Source organism: Melanostigma gelatinosum, assembly GCF_949748355.1.
Source record: "Melanostigma gelatinosum genome assembly, chromosome: 1".
NCBI classification, from domain to species: Eukaryota; Metazoa; Chordata; class Actinopteri; order Perciformes; family Zoarcidae; genus Melanostigma; species Melanostigma gelatinosum.
In genome coordinates, this window is record NC_136634.1 from 17,102,453 (window position 1) to 17,118,510 (window position 16,058).

General features: G+C 40.1%; 1 protein-coding gene across 1 annotated transcript; it reads right to left on the bottom strand.

Annotated features, from left to right (window-relative positions):
• Nucleotides 1–61: 61 nt before the first annotated feature.
• Nucleotides 62–5,572, bottom strand: th (tyrosine hydroxylase; the record flags this gene model as incomplete). The annotated part of the gene is made up of 14 exons (XM_079266920.1): nt 62–414; nt 1,082–1,215; nt 1,332–1,427; nt 1,621–1,677; nt 1,762–1,831; nt 2,564–2,699; nt 2,830–2,975; nt 3,286–3,336; nt 3,444–3,511; nt 3,638–3,726; nt 3,851–4,016; nt 4,816–5,019; nt 5,132–5,215; nt 5,489–5,572. The coding sequence occupies 14 exons, from the start codon at nt 5,570–5,572 to the stop codon at nt 255–257; spliced, it is 1,545 nt and encodes a 514-aa protein (XP_079123046.1). The 3' UTR covers nt 62–254.
• Between the last annotated feature and the right edge of the window lie 10,486 nt (nt 5,573–16,058).

Sequence of the window (16,058 nt, forward strand, 5' to 3'; positions counted from 1 at the left end):
CTGTAAAACCCAATAATTTCACCCAGCGAGACGTTTAACATCTTTGGAAAGGTTGCCTGCACTGCGTATTTAGGTTTTAATGGTTGCAACCTTGTCGGCCAACTAGCCAGCGACAGCAAACAACAACTCATGAGAAACAGCATCATACTGGAGGTACAGCACAGAAATATGAACATGTTGGTCTTGATCACACGTCAGACGTCTCAGCGGAGAGGAAGCGGACAACAGCAGGGCGGTCGCAGACAGAGGCGTCATCATGACAAAACACTGAGGGCATCCGTCAGTATCTTAAGGTCGTCCTTTACACCCTCCAGGCCTCCTTGGATCTTCAGCGGGTTGTCCAGCACCTCAACGCTGCTGGTGTACGGGTCAAACTTCACAGAGAAGGGACGCTTGATACCGGCCACGTACCCCCTTGTCAAAGATTTTAAAACAGCAAAGTGAGACCTAAACAAGTCAAAGTCATCTTTAAGCTCTTCATGAGCGAATACATTACAGCTGGCCCGCCTGAGCATTGAAAACCCAAATATATCACTCGTCTAGTGGAAACCAACCTTTTTATTGAACAGAAAACATTCACCCAGTTGTAGTGTGTCCTGTTGTTTATGTATACGCGTAATCCTCGCATATCCTGCTTGTATCAGCACAACATTAAGACGTTCACTACCCACCGATTTATAATATGCTCTGTTTCATATTTAACAGGCTTTTATAATCATTACCATGTTGATAGTTTATAGCGTGGCAGGGATGTCATGTGCTGTACTCTACTAGAGACCAAATGCTGCCAAAACACTCACTTATACGCTACTTGTTTTGCAAGGCAACATTTGATCTGTTTGCCAACTAAAACTCCAGCATTTTGCCTCGGTAAGAAACACTACATTAGTAACAGCTGTTTCCTGGCTGCTATGGCTGACCTACAACACTCTGTCCTCAGGGGTTGACTGGCTGTTCTCTGGCCTTGTCCTTCCATAACCCCCTCTCTCTTTTTTGCTGTTTTTCTTCTTCTCTTTGTCTATGCGTGTTGTTGTGTGTTTGCATGCGAGTCCAAACAAGAACACATGGTGTGGTTCAATACCTGAATTTCTCCTTGGCATCTGAAAAACTCTCAGAGACAAAGTAGACAGGCTGGTACGTCTGGTCTTGATAAGGCTGCACTGCTGCAGCCTCTGGTTCGAACTGCCTTGTCTCTGGTTCATCGGACAGTGAGTGCTGGATTAAAAAGTTACAGGAAAAAGATGGAGACTTAGCTGACTTTGTGATTGTTGCATTTTTTTCAATCAGGGAAAGATTTAATTTTCAAGCAGAGAAAACATGGGGGAACGCACCACAAGCTCTCCATAAGAGGAGAGCAGTCCAGCTCCGTAAGCCCTCACCTCCCCATTCTGTTTACATAAGCCATACTCGACAGTGAACCAGTACAACTGATGGGAAAAACAGAAAGAGAGTGACAGAGAAAAAGGAGGATATTAGGGTGGACAATCAATTCATTATTTATAATATTTGGATGTTATTTAGATAAGGGATAAGGGACTGTACAAAAGTGTTTTTGTTTCCCCCTCAACCATTTTAGTACAGTTCCTAAGTTCTGTCAGTGTTGGAGGACGAGTGTCTTACTGTGGATAGTTTCTCAATATCTTCATCCGAAGCCCCAAGTGATGCCAGACCAAGGTTCTGCAGCAAATAATCAATACGTTGTTACCACAACATACACACACAGCATGGGAAATAAGTCTGCTAGGCCCTCCTCCCATTTACCTGTGAAAACTGGGCAAAAGTGCGGTCGGCCAGCATGGGGACGTGGCCCAGCAGTTCATGCACACAGTCACTGAGAGAAAGAGAAAGACAGATTCAACTGGGACCATATTTGTTCCACATCGGGAAAAAAAACTCTATCCTGATCAATTTAATGAAATAAATATACTTTGAGATCCCAGACTGGCGATTGAATCTGGTTCCATCACAAAACAATGGTTACAGAGTGAAACACAATTATGTGCAAGCAAGAAAAGGGAAGACAGAATTTAGTTTTCTTCGGACTGAACAGAAACTGAATAGCAATAAACATCCAGACTTTACTGTTTTCCCTCAAAATGTGAGCTTATTTAAACTGAAAACAAATAACCAGAAGATAAGTACACCTACTTCTACATAGGATAGGTTTTTCATTTAAATTCATACATATAAAAATGAATTGATTTTTGCTGTCATTCTTTTTCTAAATCAAAGGTTAGTTCTAACTTGATCTACATTTCTGGTTGTTTCATATGCTCTTTGCTGTTTTGCTTTTTTATTCACAAGTTGTTTGTGTATGTTAGCTTTGTGCTGTCAGTTTGTTTGTGCGCACTTTGACAACATACTTTTGATCAGAATGCCATTCCAATACAGTTCCATTCAGCTGAATTAAGAGACAGAGTGAGGAAAAAGCCAAGAAACAGCAGTGATTGAAGGATGGGAGGCTTATGGAGGTCCATCGATAGCACATATATGGCAAAATGCCAAAATGTGTGATGGGATGTGATGCGATGAGCAGGAGGAGAGGAGCCGCGGTCATACTCACGGTTCTGGGGAGTGCATGGGGGAGGAAGCGTGACGGATGTACTGGGTGCACTGGAACACCCGGAATGCCAAACTGGCCAGGAAATCTCTGGCTGAGAGCAGACCTGCCACTGGACGCAGCAAGAACCCTGTACGCTCTGTGTGTGTGAGTGTGTGTGTGTGTTCAGGAGGTGGGAGATAAAGAGACACAAAGAGAGAATCAAACCCTGAGTTGACGGAGGGTGTATTGACGAATCATTTCTTCATCGTTTGGTATCCCATTTTTACCTTTGATGAAGCATGACACGTCTTCCAGCTGGGGAATGTTGTCTGGACTATACCCACAATACCTTTCCAGCAGATGGAGGGACTTGAGGTATTCACTGCAGGCATGGGTGATATACAGGTCTCTCAGAGTTGAGTAGACTTCCCTCCTAATTAGGGATATAATAACATAATTCAGATTTATTTAACATAATTCAGATTAATTTTCTTCAAGCAAAGGCTTCTCAAACATAAAACAGTATGGAATACCCTAAAAATAATCTAGTTTAACGATCTTAAAGTACAGTAATTATATTGTCCTCTTTAATTGGATAGTTAAATGTAGCCATTATTTTTATTTTATATTTGGTTGTATTATTTTGTAATGTTTTTTTAAGTTACGTAAAGCACTTTGGTTTGACTTTTTGTGCCAAGGTCTAAGTTTCACATTCTAACTGTTTTAAATGAGCATGCCCTTACCATGTGCCGATCTCCTCCTCTGTGTATTCCACTCTGGGAATCAACTGCCCACTGTGGACAAACATGTACACATGTATCAGGAATAATCAACTGTTACTGTTTATTCATTTTTATTATGGATGGTCTGTGCTCCATTAGGGTAAAAGACTGTATCTCACTGTCTGTATCTGAAGGCGATGTCTCCAATCATGTTCCTCCTCTGTCTGTAAGCAGGGTCTGTGAAGCCCTTTTCAAATCAAATATATCAAACACTGATCACATTTTCTGTGCCATTAAATATTGGTCCAACAACATAACCAGCCTAATATTGACAATTCCCCTTAAACACGCTGCTGGGAAAGTAATGACTTACAGGATGGTCTTGGTCCAAGTCTGGATCAAATTTCGTGACCAGATGATGACATTTGTCCAAATCTGCTATTTTCTTTGGGAACCAATGAACTACAGGGGAAAGGAAACAGACGGCCAAGTTCACTTCAGTGCCGTTTCTTTTTTCTTGATTGCTTCTAAAAAATATTGAATATGTTTAAAATGTTGTTTTCTAAAAGCAGCAAAAGGCTGTTACATTTGACTTCTCTGGTGGTTTTAACATCCTCCGCATTCCTCTTGATGGAGCTGATGAGCGTACTAACATCTGAGAGGTGCACCTCACAGCGAACAAAGTACTCCAGGCTGTCCTTGAGCTTACGGTATGGTCGCGTCTCCAAATGTTGAATCTTAGCTTCAAATGTCTGAAAGACAGTTAACACACTGAAATGTAACTCCTGCTGCGGTGCTGGATGAGAATTATGCGGCACAGTATTTCAGACAAGCATGTCCATATTACATACATAAGTCTTTGGGAAATGTGCATGGAGGCACCTCTGACATGGTTATGAACTGCGTGACAAAGTAAAAATATGCAACATTTTCTAGAATGGTAAGCTAAACAAAATCAAACAATATTGTTTTAACACATGCAATACTAGTACTGAAATATCTAACATAAAATTGAGAGGATTTGAAAATAACATTTTTCAATTTGGTTGTGCTTCCTAATAGTCACCGCCCCCAAAATAGGTTATATTACTTTTTTATATTCTGTATAAACAGACTACAATACCATTAGCCTTAAATCGAATTGAGTACTTACCTCATGGAAAAAGGACTACAGAACATCTGAACATCTTCATTTATTAACATTTGTGACTACAGACTTGATGGCTTTTCAGAGAGTAAGAAACCCAAATGCAGATTAACTTGTGAATTTGTAACTGCATTTTCTCCAAGAAGACAAGAATCACCACCCATTTAGATTATTTTCACAATGTACAGCAACTCAAAAAATAGGACTCATGGATGATCTCATTACCTGACATTTAGAGCATTAGTGAATTATTTTTAAGCATTTATTCAATTATGAGTTAGACCGTATCAATTCTTAATAGAGCATGCTTGGAGAGTTATACCCTCTACACCCCTTTCTGCCAAAAGTGTTGCTTTCGAATAAACAAATACATTATTGTAACTTAACAAGTAGAATTACAATACCTCAAAAACCTTGAGTGTCCGCGACAGTGCAGGTGTCTTGGAGTTTCTCAAAATGAAGAAAAGGTTGAGCAGCGCTTTTCCGTTGTCCTCCTCAAACACTATCTGCTCACTGGCCTCTGCAGCATCTGCCGCTGCAGCGGCGGCTTCCCTCTCTTTGCGCGCGTCCTCAATCAAGCTTTGCCGTCGACCGAGGAATCTTGGAGACTGTTCCAAAAGAGAAACCAAAGTCTTGCGTGTACTGCATGTGTTTTAATTTAACTGTCAGAGCACGCAGACACAACAGCAAAGCGGGAAAACGGCTTTTAGATGTTCTTACCTTTTGGCTTTCTCTTTGGATATTTGATGGGAGTGCCTTACATCTCCAAATGCGCATTAGAACAGCAATGCAGTCAAGGTAAACCTACGACACAGCTAAGACTGAGGAGCTGCCACATCACACATTTTAGCTGATTCAAGCTCTTAATTGTAACATGTTTTTTTTTTCTTTTTGAATTTTGTGAATCAGGCCACCGTTGCGTAATGGTCATCTCAACAAGCGCTCCGCGCGCAATATGACAGATGTTGGTGGTTCTCTGGATATAATTTAGACACAATTGCAGATTGTTCATTATAACTTAATCTAAAAATACGTCGGATTTATACCTATAATTTCAAGTTTACTTTTATTTCTTACCGTGATGGAGTCAGACCTCTCCAACTCGGATGCTGCTCTGCGGATGCTCTTTGTGGAGGATGTGGAGCTGCTTGAAAGGGGCATCTTCAGGCGCAGAAGTCTTCTATATCGTCTTTGTGCGGGTGTCGAAGTGCGACTGAAGTGGCGGTGTATAGTTGTGGCGATCACTACCTCTCAGGCTCAGCTGTGCGCTCAGAGCTTTTCCGTTTTTTTCAGGCAGGGTGCCTCTTTTTATGGGGTCATTTGTTTGCCGTTTCTGACGTCAAACACGCAAATCCCGCTGTAGCCTAATCAATCAGACACATCTCAGCCTGGAGCCACACAGTAAACCTTATGGAAAGCCTTCACACACACACATTTAAGTTGAAGCATTTTCCTCTTGTTAGTCACAGTTAGTGGTGTTGAATTTACAATATTTGTAATTAACAACCTCAAGTCAAGTACATTATGATTTTTATTATTTTTTAAATTAAATTAATAAGTTAACCTGCGTAAGTTATTGATACTGTTTAGTATAGATTAAATAACAATTCGTTATTTTTCTTAATTCATGTTATTGTATGTGTATATGATTAACATAAAGTGAAGTTGGATACACAGTCATCTTCAGACAATAGTTACAGCTTTGACCTCAGGGCTTTACATAAAGGTTAGACCAGAGAAAAGTCAGCTGTGGAAAATTAAGTCACTTTATCAGCTCAATCCAATCTCCACAGCACTTCACAAATTAGATTTGAAAGGGACAAGAGAGCTCGACATTGTTTTGTTGTTTGGGCCACTCTGTGTCCTTCTTCAGCAACAACCACATCAAGTGCATTTGTTGTTTGTCTGAGGACTTGATCTACAGTGCCCAGATAAAATAATTATCTGTTGATTTCTGGTCCCATGCTGCGACATTGAGATTATGCTGCCACAGCACCAATCTTGATGGGTTCAGAGAAGGCAAATGGGCCCGAGACTCTTCCCCCATGCAGGAACACAGAGGCTGAAAATGCTAAAGAGCACTGACGTAGCCCCGGGCACGGGGACGACGGAGTGAGTATAGAAAGAATGATAATCCAAACAGGCAATGAGATAGAAACCACCTTTCCACCTTGTTTAAGCCTGTTTTCTGCATGGAAACAGGGTAAATGGGTATATCTTTAGAAATGAAGCATGTTTTTTTATCTTACCCTTTTTATGAAAGTGGTGTGACATAAAAGAACATCAGGCAGAAGATTTACATGTATTTAGAAGAATAATTATCAATTGTATGGTTTGTTCCATCTATGTCTTTCAAGCGGTTTAATATATTTTTAAAGCAATTCATATTTTTACAAATGACTCCTCTGGTTGATGGAGTTGTTGAATTTCCTGCCATAATAATTTAAGAATTATTGAAATAAGACATGCTAAAACAGCCAGAAAACACGATCCATTTCAAATGCATTCGTAACTAAAACAAACAAACAACGTATTTGTTACGAAATTGAATATCTACTAAGTGAGTCCAGGAAAAAAGAATACATCACACAAGAGACTTATAGATTGTACACAAGTGAGTCAGTGCATGTCCAGGTGACAATTCTAAATATTAGTTCTTTGGTACACCTTGAGGTTCAACCTGGACTCATTGTCAGTGATGGATTGAGGGTCATCAGGTGTTTCAGTGTACTTAACATCAGACACCGTCACCCAGACGACCCAGCTGGCTGTAATCAAGCCCAGACTTGTGTCCCACGCTCGTGAATCATAACTATTCCATAAGGAATAAGGACCTTTAAATTGTAAAAGCTATAAGCATGCTTAAAAGTCAAACCAAATTCTACTTGATATTTCACTCTCTAATGATTTCATTTCATTCAATTAAACTCTCAACTCCCTGCTACTCTTCAAACTATTTCTTTCTAACTATGATCTGGTCTCCAAAATGCTAAAAATCATTGTTTTCTAATGTTTTCCTCTACAAGGTTATCGCTAAAGATCTCTGTCTCACTGTTGAATAAATAAAAACACAATGATGTAAAAGTGTGTTTGAATTAGCTTACTCTCCACAGTAAGATTCATTAGGGGTGTAACAATCCCTGAACTTTATGCACGACAATTGACTTGAGGTTTGTTTTTTGATTATCAGTTCATGTTGCTACCATTAACTTCCTTTGATATTGGGGTTTTGATGACAAATGAGATCAACATGAGAATGACAAAAACTAGCTCAGACGACATGAGCTTTGAATAGGACAATGTTTAAGATACTGTCCAAGTACAGATGTAAGGACTGATGAGGAAACTTCTGAGCTGCCTCAGCCTTGCTACGAGCAATTTCTACTATTACCCTACATTTGAAATGTTATATTTTTCCGAATTATTGTTGGAAAAACTTAAATAATGTTTTTGTTTAGCCACTGTAATCTAGTTGATTCCATAAAGTCCTTGTGTGAAGCAATCTTCACACAAGCTTTCTCAGCTGTGTTGTGTCTTAGTTGTCTTTCTTAATGGCATCTGTTTGTTTACTTGTGAATCTGTTGTGTCCACGTCAGTATATATAGGCTGATTTGCAACCATGGCATCTTCCGAGATCAGGATAAGATGACCCTTGACAGAACGAATTATCAAAGAAACGGGTCCAAACGATGTCCAGACTTTATGCAAATCATTCTGTTCCAACGCACTTGTGTGTTATCCTCAGTATATATATATATATATATATATATATATATAGATCTATATATATATATATATCAGATACTCAGAGACAAACCTTTAAGCAGCAACTTGAAGCACCTGTTTGTGTTTCAATCCTGTCTCCTTCTTGCAAGAATAAATGTCCTGTTTAATGATTTTTACATCGGTGTCGAGTACATTTTTCTAACAATTATAATGTTCGATTTCCTATTGGCCATGTACATAGATAAAATCATGAGACCCTACCTCTTGGTGAGACTTGAAATTGTTACCTTCATAAATGCTTTGACTTCAAGGTTTAGCAGAATGTGACACGCACCCTCTTCTACTGGACTCTTGGTGTGTTCAGCTGGGCTGTAGAGGGGCTTTGAAGTCTTTTCTGGCCACATAGTCAGGCTGACTCATCGTCACTGAGTTGACCCCCATCATTGCTTATACGAGGTATCGAGGCTACCTTTTGTTAGCAATGATGCAGTTGAAGAGGCAATATCTCTCTGCCATTCATCCCTCTGTGTTTTTCCAATTCAATCTTATTTTCTGCAAGTGTCGGACGTGTCCACAAATGACACCAGGACGATAATTATTACAATTATGTATTGATTCAGCGGTAGCATTGTGGCATTGTGAGTGTCAGCATTTCCCTGGATAATTGTGGGACTTCAGAAGGGCTAATTGCAGCTAAAGCACCCAGCTGGGCTATTATTCATCATCCTGCACATTTCTTTTCTCTCTCCCGCTGCTAAACAATGCTGGTCACCTTTGTGAGGGGCATTAGACTCATCCAGTTGATGAAGAGAAGAGGAAACAGAAAATAAATGTGCTATTAATCACAATGATGTTGGATAAACAGCCTCAAAATGAGCATATCAGCTTGTAGTGATTTGTACATGACTCGTATACCCTTATGAACTTTGTGTGTGTGTGTGTGTGTGTGTGTGTGTGTGTGTGTGTGTGTGTGTGTGTGTGTGTGTGTGTGTGTGTGTGTGTGTGTGTGTGTGTGTGTGTGTGTGTGTGTGTGTGTGTGTGTGGGGTATATGTCCGTTCCAATTGTAAATTTTAAATATTAAAGAAAAGTGAACTTCGGTGATGCTTGACCTATCCATAAGATGTCTGATTAATTGTGATTGATTGTCACTTGTGATGAAGATCAAACCATACTGCGCTCTTAGATCTACACACATGTAGAGTGAGACTGAGAAATTTCTTGTTTGCTTTGCAAGTCAGAAATATGATTGCAGGTTTATTTGCCCAGTTTGAAAATAATATCTATGATTTCAGCTTAATAATATTAAAATAAAGACACTAAGACAAAACACTTGATGTGAGGCCTTTCTAATCTGTTGAATTAATTTCCATTCTCATAAAACATATACAAATTTTTAACATTATGACACCTGCATTGTTTACATCCATGTTTACATGCCCGCAGCCTTCTTCTTCCCTGCCTTTGCTGACGCTTTGCTGCATTTCTTAGTGCATTTCAGCAGCTTGTTGATCAGTGGAGGGGTGTTTAAACCATTGGCAGGTTTGTATTGTGTAGCCTTCAAATGTACAAGGATCTACTATATGTGCACGGGATGAACAGACTAGGGACCCAAAGATGTGTTCAATCGTGCTTTCAACCATTCCAACTTTTCAATGCTACCTTTAAATGCTGTATATGCTACGTGCAATATAAACGGGTGACAGAATTGATGCACATGCCTCCATCAATAAGGGCCACTGAACATCAATCAGAATCTGAAACAGGGTTTTTTCCAAGTAGGTTTTGATATACAAGGAATTTGTCTAGGTATTTTGGAGCACAACAATAAACATGCTCTACGTCAACAGAACCCAACCCAGGTCAATATCATTCGGAGATTTTGGACTGACAATGTTCTCCAACAGCATCATCAGCACATGCACTCACAAAAGAGAGAATACCCTTTGAAGAATGGTGTTCATCCCTCCAGTAGTTGTAAAACTTGGCGAACAATAAGCACTGAAGCGGATGAACCCACACCTTATTAAGACCATTAATGTTGTTTTCATTTTATTTTATCACCCATCTGGTCGGTGCTGTATTTATGAATGGAAGAGCATAATTAAATGGGATCTCATTTTGAGGATGGGAAAGTATAAGAAGTCCTGGCCAAAGCAATATTATTCTGTGATGATTTGAATCTTAAAGTGCTCAAACACAGTAAGATTGTTTCAGGTATTTTTATTCCACAGAAATCTTCCTCCCGCCCTCTCTCTCTCTCTCTTTGACAGAGCATCTGAGCATCTGCAACTGGCGACAGTGATTGTTTTTGCATGTGTCAAAATACAGCTGCCAAGTGGAATGACTAATCACACAGAGTGCTCCTCCAATGCCTCTGGCTGCATGTGCAATTTGACAGCTTTCGTGTAAAGTGGTCCTGGGGTGGGCGAGTGGTTGAGGAACTGATGCTCAATGGTCCGTGTTGACTGCCGTCATCACGCTGGTGCCACGGTGGCCGGTAACAACAGCTGTGGCCGTAACTCGACAGCAAGCAACACATTATCAACATTACCAGCAGGCTGCTGTGACCCCATCACTGTTCAGACCGTCAATGCTAGGACCCAAAATAGAATCTTTCCATTCATACTTTAAATCAACCTGGTTTTCAATCATCTGGGCTCGGATGTGAGTGTAGCCTCACACACAGAGGTGTACAACAGTCACACCGTGTGCAAGCGCAATTTCACATTATGACTTCAGAATGCAGGTTGATTGAAGATTTCTAAATTGAGGGCTACGAAACTGATCCTTTTTTTCCTCTTGAGAAAAACAAATTATTCCTGTCAATTGCTGCAATTTGGCCTATTTAGAAACAGCAGTCTGTTACAAGCACATTTAAAGGGAAGCAGCTTTACCATTTTATGCGATTTGATGCTTCCCGACCGTATCAAGTGCTTAAGGCTACATGTGTTGCGCCTCCCTCTTGCTCTTTGTTTCTCGAGCAGCCTGTGCTTTTCTAAATGTCATATCTGATAAGTCTGACTGTGGTCCGGATGCATCCACATATCTACTGTGTGTGTCATGTCGGATATGCCCTGCAGGATAGAAATTCACTTCAGGAGTTAAAAGTAATTCAACAATTTCCATCAATCACCATAAGTGGTCTGAGAACTTACTAGCACAAATAGCACAAATATGTTTATTTCTGGCTTACAGGCTGGAAGGAATGATGGAGAAGAATCTGATTTAATTTCAGAATTGGAAATTATTTGTATGTTTTCTTTGAGAACATTGTCCATCACCAGCCACATACATACACACGTGTGCACACACGATTTGTTACACGGCCCACTCTTACAACTCAGCACTTCTCATATCTGACCTGCCTGAGTGTCCAGAAACATAAACCTGCTTGTATTTAGGTCTATTCAACCATTTGCCCAGTGCCGGGGTCACAGAAGTAGCATTATGACGTTGTAACATCGGCCATTCCCCCTCAAGCAGTGGCACAGAGCTCTGTGGCTGAAGAGACTGGTAATTAGATTAACCTTTCCTTAATGGGCCCCTGTCATCCAGCAGCCTGGAGGGCCAAGCTACTGCAGCTCATGATGAAAATCAAGCAGCTGGAGTCACAGATAAACCCCACCTGTAGTGTTGCTGCTGCTGGTTCTGCCATATAACTGTATTGTGCTTTATTAAAAGCACTTACATGTGTGCAAAAACTGACAATTGCATCATATGTCCTATAGCGTTGCAAAAGATTGTCTTCATGCTGTCACTAAATGAGAGGCCCTATAAGGGGGTAGCGATTGTTTTCATTGATTGCATTGTTTTCTGCCACAGACAACAATGTGTGTGTGTCCGCCATTTTCGTAGCTTCCTCTTGGATGTGTGCTTATGATCTGGCACCTGGTCTCTGCGTTTTTTTATAGAGGTTGACGCCCCTAAACTACTCTAATACAGCAAAATAAGAGAATACAGGCTAGAGGGCAGAATCTCTACAGATACAGACACTGCCACACATTTTCAGGTCATAAGTGAAAATTTAGAGGAACTACATTTGTATGAATCTACACAATTTTATTTTAATTATTTTTAAATCCCACTAATTCGGCTTGAAGTTTTTACACAAAACCCAATTAAACTAATTCTATTAAAAAAAGACAATTCTAGACTAATTTAATCAATAATGAAAGCAATGAAAGCATGTGTGCCCTTGACAGAAAATCCTTAACTGTCAGAATTTGAATAAAACCTGTTTTGTTGTCCAAAAGGTTGATGCTGAAATAATAGTGGAAAAAAATAGTCAATTGCATTTTATCAACACACAAACTGTCTCTGTGTGTGTCTGCTCGTGCAATAAGTGTTGTGGGTTGTTGTATTTTCAATGGCTAAAAGGTTTAGTTGTCGTTGCAGAATCAGAAAGATGGAGAGCGCAGAGGACAACGAACAGAAAAAACAACAAGATGTCATGATTGAAATTGCTTATCGGTGCAGATGAAAGTAAATTGCACTCAAATCGCGTAAAGCGTGAGCAGAGAACTCAGCCTGCCATAAGTTGGATGGATGGCTCCGATGAATTTGTTACACATGCAGGGCCTCCTGACGCAGCCACCTCAGAGGAGATGTAGTAGTTCCGCTTGCCATTTTTCATCCCTACCCCCTCACCCAAGAACACCTCCTGTGAATAATGACTGCAGCTGTGTCAATGCGGCTGACCGCTGTGTGCGCGCTTGTTTGTGTGTCTTATTTTGATGTTTTTCTACAGTCAGTGTGTATGTGTGTGTCTGTCTGATTATGGTGCACAGATAGGCCATTACCCATGCGTTAGAAGGAGAGGGGCTTAATGGACGACAGAGGATGCAGGGGCAGGATGGCTCGTAAATGCTGCCCTGTCCTCCCGGCCATATCAATAGTGCCATCTGGGAGTTTGTCCACTTCATTCACAAAACCAATAACCCAGTGGGATGAGATGGACGTAGACGCTGTTGCTACGTGTTCAATCAAAGGGAAAAGACGAGGGCTATCATGACATCCACTTACAGGAAGATGTCCATTCTGTTCTTCTCTTTTTTGTGTGGGCAGGCAAGACAAGTGTGAAACAAGGACACAAAAGAAAGACAGAGAACAATAGATTACAATAGGTGCATTGACTGGACCACCTTCACATCCAGACCACTCTTATTCCAGACAATGGCCAATATAGGCAACAGAATGTGTACCTTCTTTTCAAATGTAAAAATATTGTTTCGAAAGCTTCTAAATGATGAACAGATCATTCTCTAGGTCCGTCTGCGCCATACATTTCCACATTCACCTAATCAATGCTGAGAAATTGCCCAATCAATGTCTGAAAATGTGAAGACAATGACATACAAAGGATCAATCATTAATTTGCTGTTTGTACTCACTCATTTCTATTCATGGTCACAAGAACTGGAGCCAATCTAAGCATGCATGTGGCAGAGGTCAAGGAGATCATGTCATCATGTCACCAGTTGGTTACATGAACACTGACAAACACATGTACACCTGTTGATCATTTTGAGAATCTGTTCAGTTAATACATGTTTTGAAACAAACCAGAGCAACCAAATAAATGATGGGAAGAACAGGCAAACTCAGAAATAATCAGGATTCAAGACTGTCCGGGCTAAACATTGATCAAATGTACTATGTGTATGATTGTTTTTGGATACAGCCTGCAATGGAGACTGAGAGAAAGAAGTCAGAGTTAAAACGGATTACCAAGAACAAATCAAGAACGGATTTAAAACCTGCAGGCAGGCCATCTATTCAAGTCAAGTCAGTTCGGTCTGTATAGCCCAAAATTACAAATTCTTCCCAGAAAATGTTACCAATTCAATAAAATCTATCAAACTTCACAAGAAACCCTGTCAAAGGAAAAACAGTGAGTAACATCAAGGACTTTTCCAAGACGTGCAGGTGGCACATGTACAGATGAGACAGACGTATAAAACATAGAACATTGAGAAAATATTAAAGAGCAGCCAAATCTAAGCTAGTAGAGACAACTTGTACACATGTTGTTTCAGCGTTGGATGGGTAAGAGACAACAACAAAGAAAGACTAAGAGAGTCAATGCTACACTTATTGACAGATAACATGCATTTGACCCACACAGGTCAGGGAGAAGTCACATTTACCTTTGGGCTACGCTTAGTATTACATCATCAAGTAAGTGGATCTTGTAAATTGCAACTTCCGCCGTGAGGTTTTCTGCGATCCAGCCTCATAGACTCGGCTATTCAAGACAAAGAGCGGTGTATGATGAGAGCATGGATATTTGCATTTCACGTTTTAACATCCATTCTGTAGCTTTTCTCTCCTGACATGATATCAATTATATACAGTGCTTGATATAGACAATCTGACAGAATGCACACAAGTGATGAGAGTTTATTGAGCATCCTCTCTATATGTGCAGTGCAAACACTTGCTATTACACAATAAAAAGTGTGTACGCACAGCTATGCAAAGCTGAGATGAGAAGATGCATCGGCATACGTATGATGTAAACAGCCAGGTGTGTGCTTCTGCCCACTCTGTCGGGAAAAGTACAAAAGATGGGGGTCTACAGTTTTGTGCGAGAGCTGCAGGTGTCACTATTGTCTTAATATCACAGTCATTTTAACATCTGCAGAGGGTAGCAAAACGATCAAAGGCTTTCAAATAACTGCTTTAAAAGTAATTCTTGTTCTTTGATTTATTAGCGGCAACTCAAATATCCACCTTACAATGAGGCACACTGAGCTCCCCTGTACATTTAACCACTTTCCATTTTAAAAAACACTACAATCACCCCACATTTCCAAAAATAGCGATTACTGTACACTTGTTTCTTGATCCCAGGCTCGGCCCAAATGCTCCTCGATCACATTTGAGTTTTTTCTATGAGTACAGACCCTGCTGGTAAATGTCACAGTGTGACAGGCACAAAGCCTGGTCACCACAATCGTACCCTGAGGGACCTTGGTGCTGTCACTTCTTCTCAAGTGTGTAGACTACCCAGTAGTTGATAGCAAACAGAAATAAGGCTGGATTTTAGTGATTTATGTCTGTAACCCAGTCGGCTTTTCAGCAAAAAAAAGCATATTTCCAAAAGAATACGCTGGAATACGGACAGATGAGCACATGTTTCACCATTTTCAAATAAACACCATATTTCCAAATAGATGGATTTTCTAATTTGAGATGTAATTTCTAATGACGAGAAAAGAAAGGAAAACGTGCATTTCCATTGTTACTGTAGTGCTTTAAGATGTTGTTGGGGTCATGTGTATCACTTCTATAGAAGGCCAGGGAGAATATTTTGCATTAACCTTACTTTTTAAAAAATTGTTAAGATTTTAACTTCACTCATTCCAATCATCAACCAGCCCCTCTGACCATGTCTTACAACCGAGTCAATACACAAAGAGCTAGGGCAGCTCAACTAAATGTATACATTTTATTTGTTTCCTGTTCAATATGTTTTTGTGTGCAAAATCTTGCACACTTTGAAAAAAAAAAAACTCAGGGTTTGTCAAATGTGTCTGTCAGAGTGAAAACAAGCACAGGTGCTGTTGGGAATACAATTCACAAAAGACACAAAAGTACACACACTCACCACCACACTCACATATATTTCTATGTTTGACACATAGAGACATCTCCTATGAAGCATGGTAATACAAAGCCCTCTTGTGGTCTAAACGTGTGATTCTCAAGGCTTTGGATAAAAGCATACATGCAAAATGTATAAATGTAAGTGTAATTAATCTGGATAAACACAGAAGGTTAAGATGTTTGCAGTTTGAATCTCATATAAAATGCTGCATGTCTTTGTGTTGTTTGAAGAGTCATCTTACATCTCACAAAGCTTTAAGATGATGTAAGATGGAATTGTTATCATCATTTTACTTCCTCTGAATTCATTGA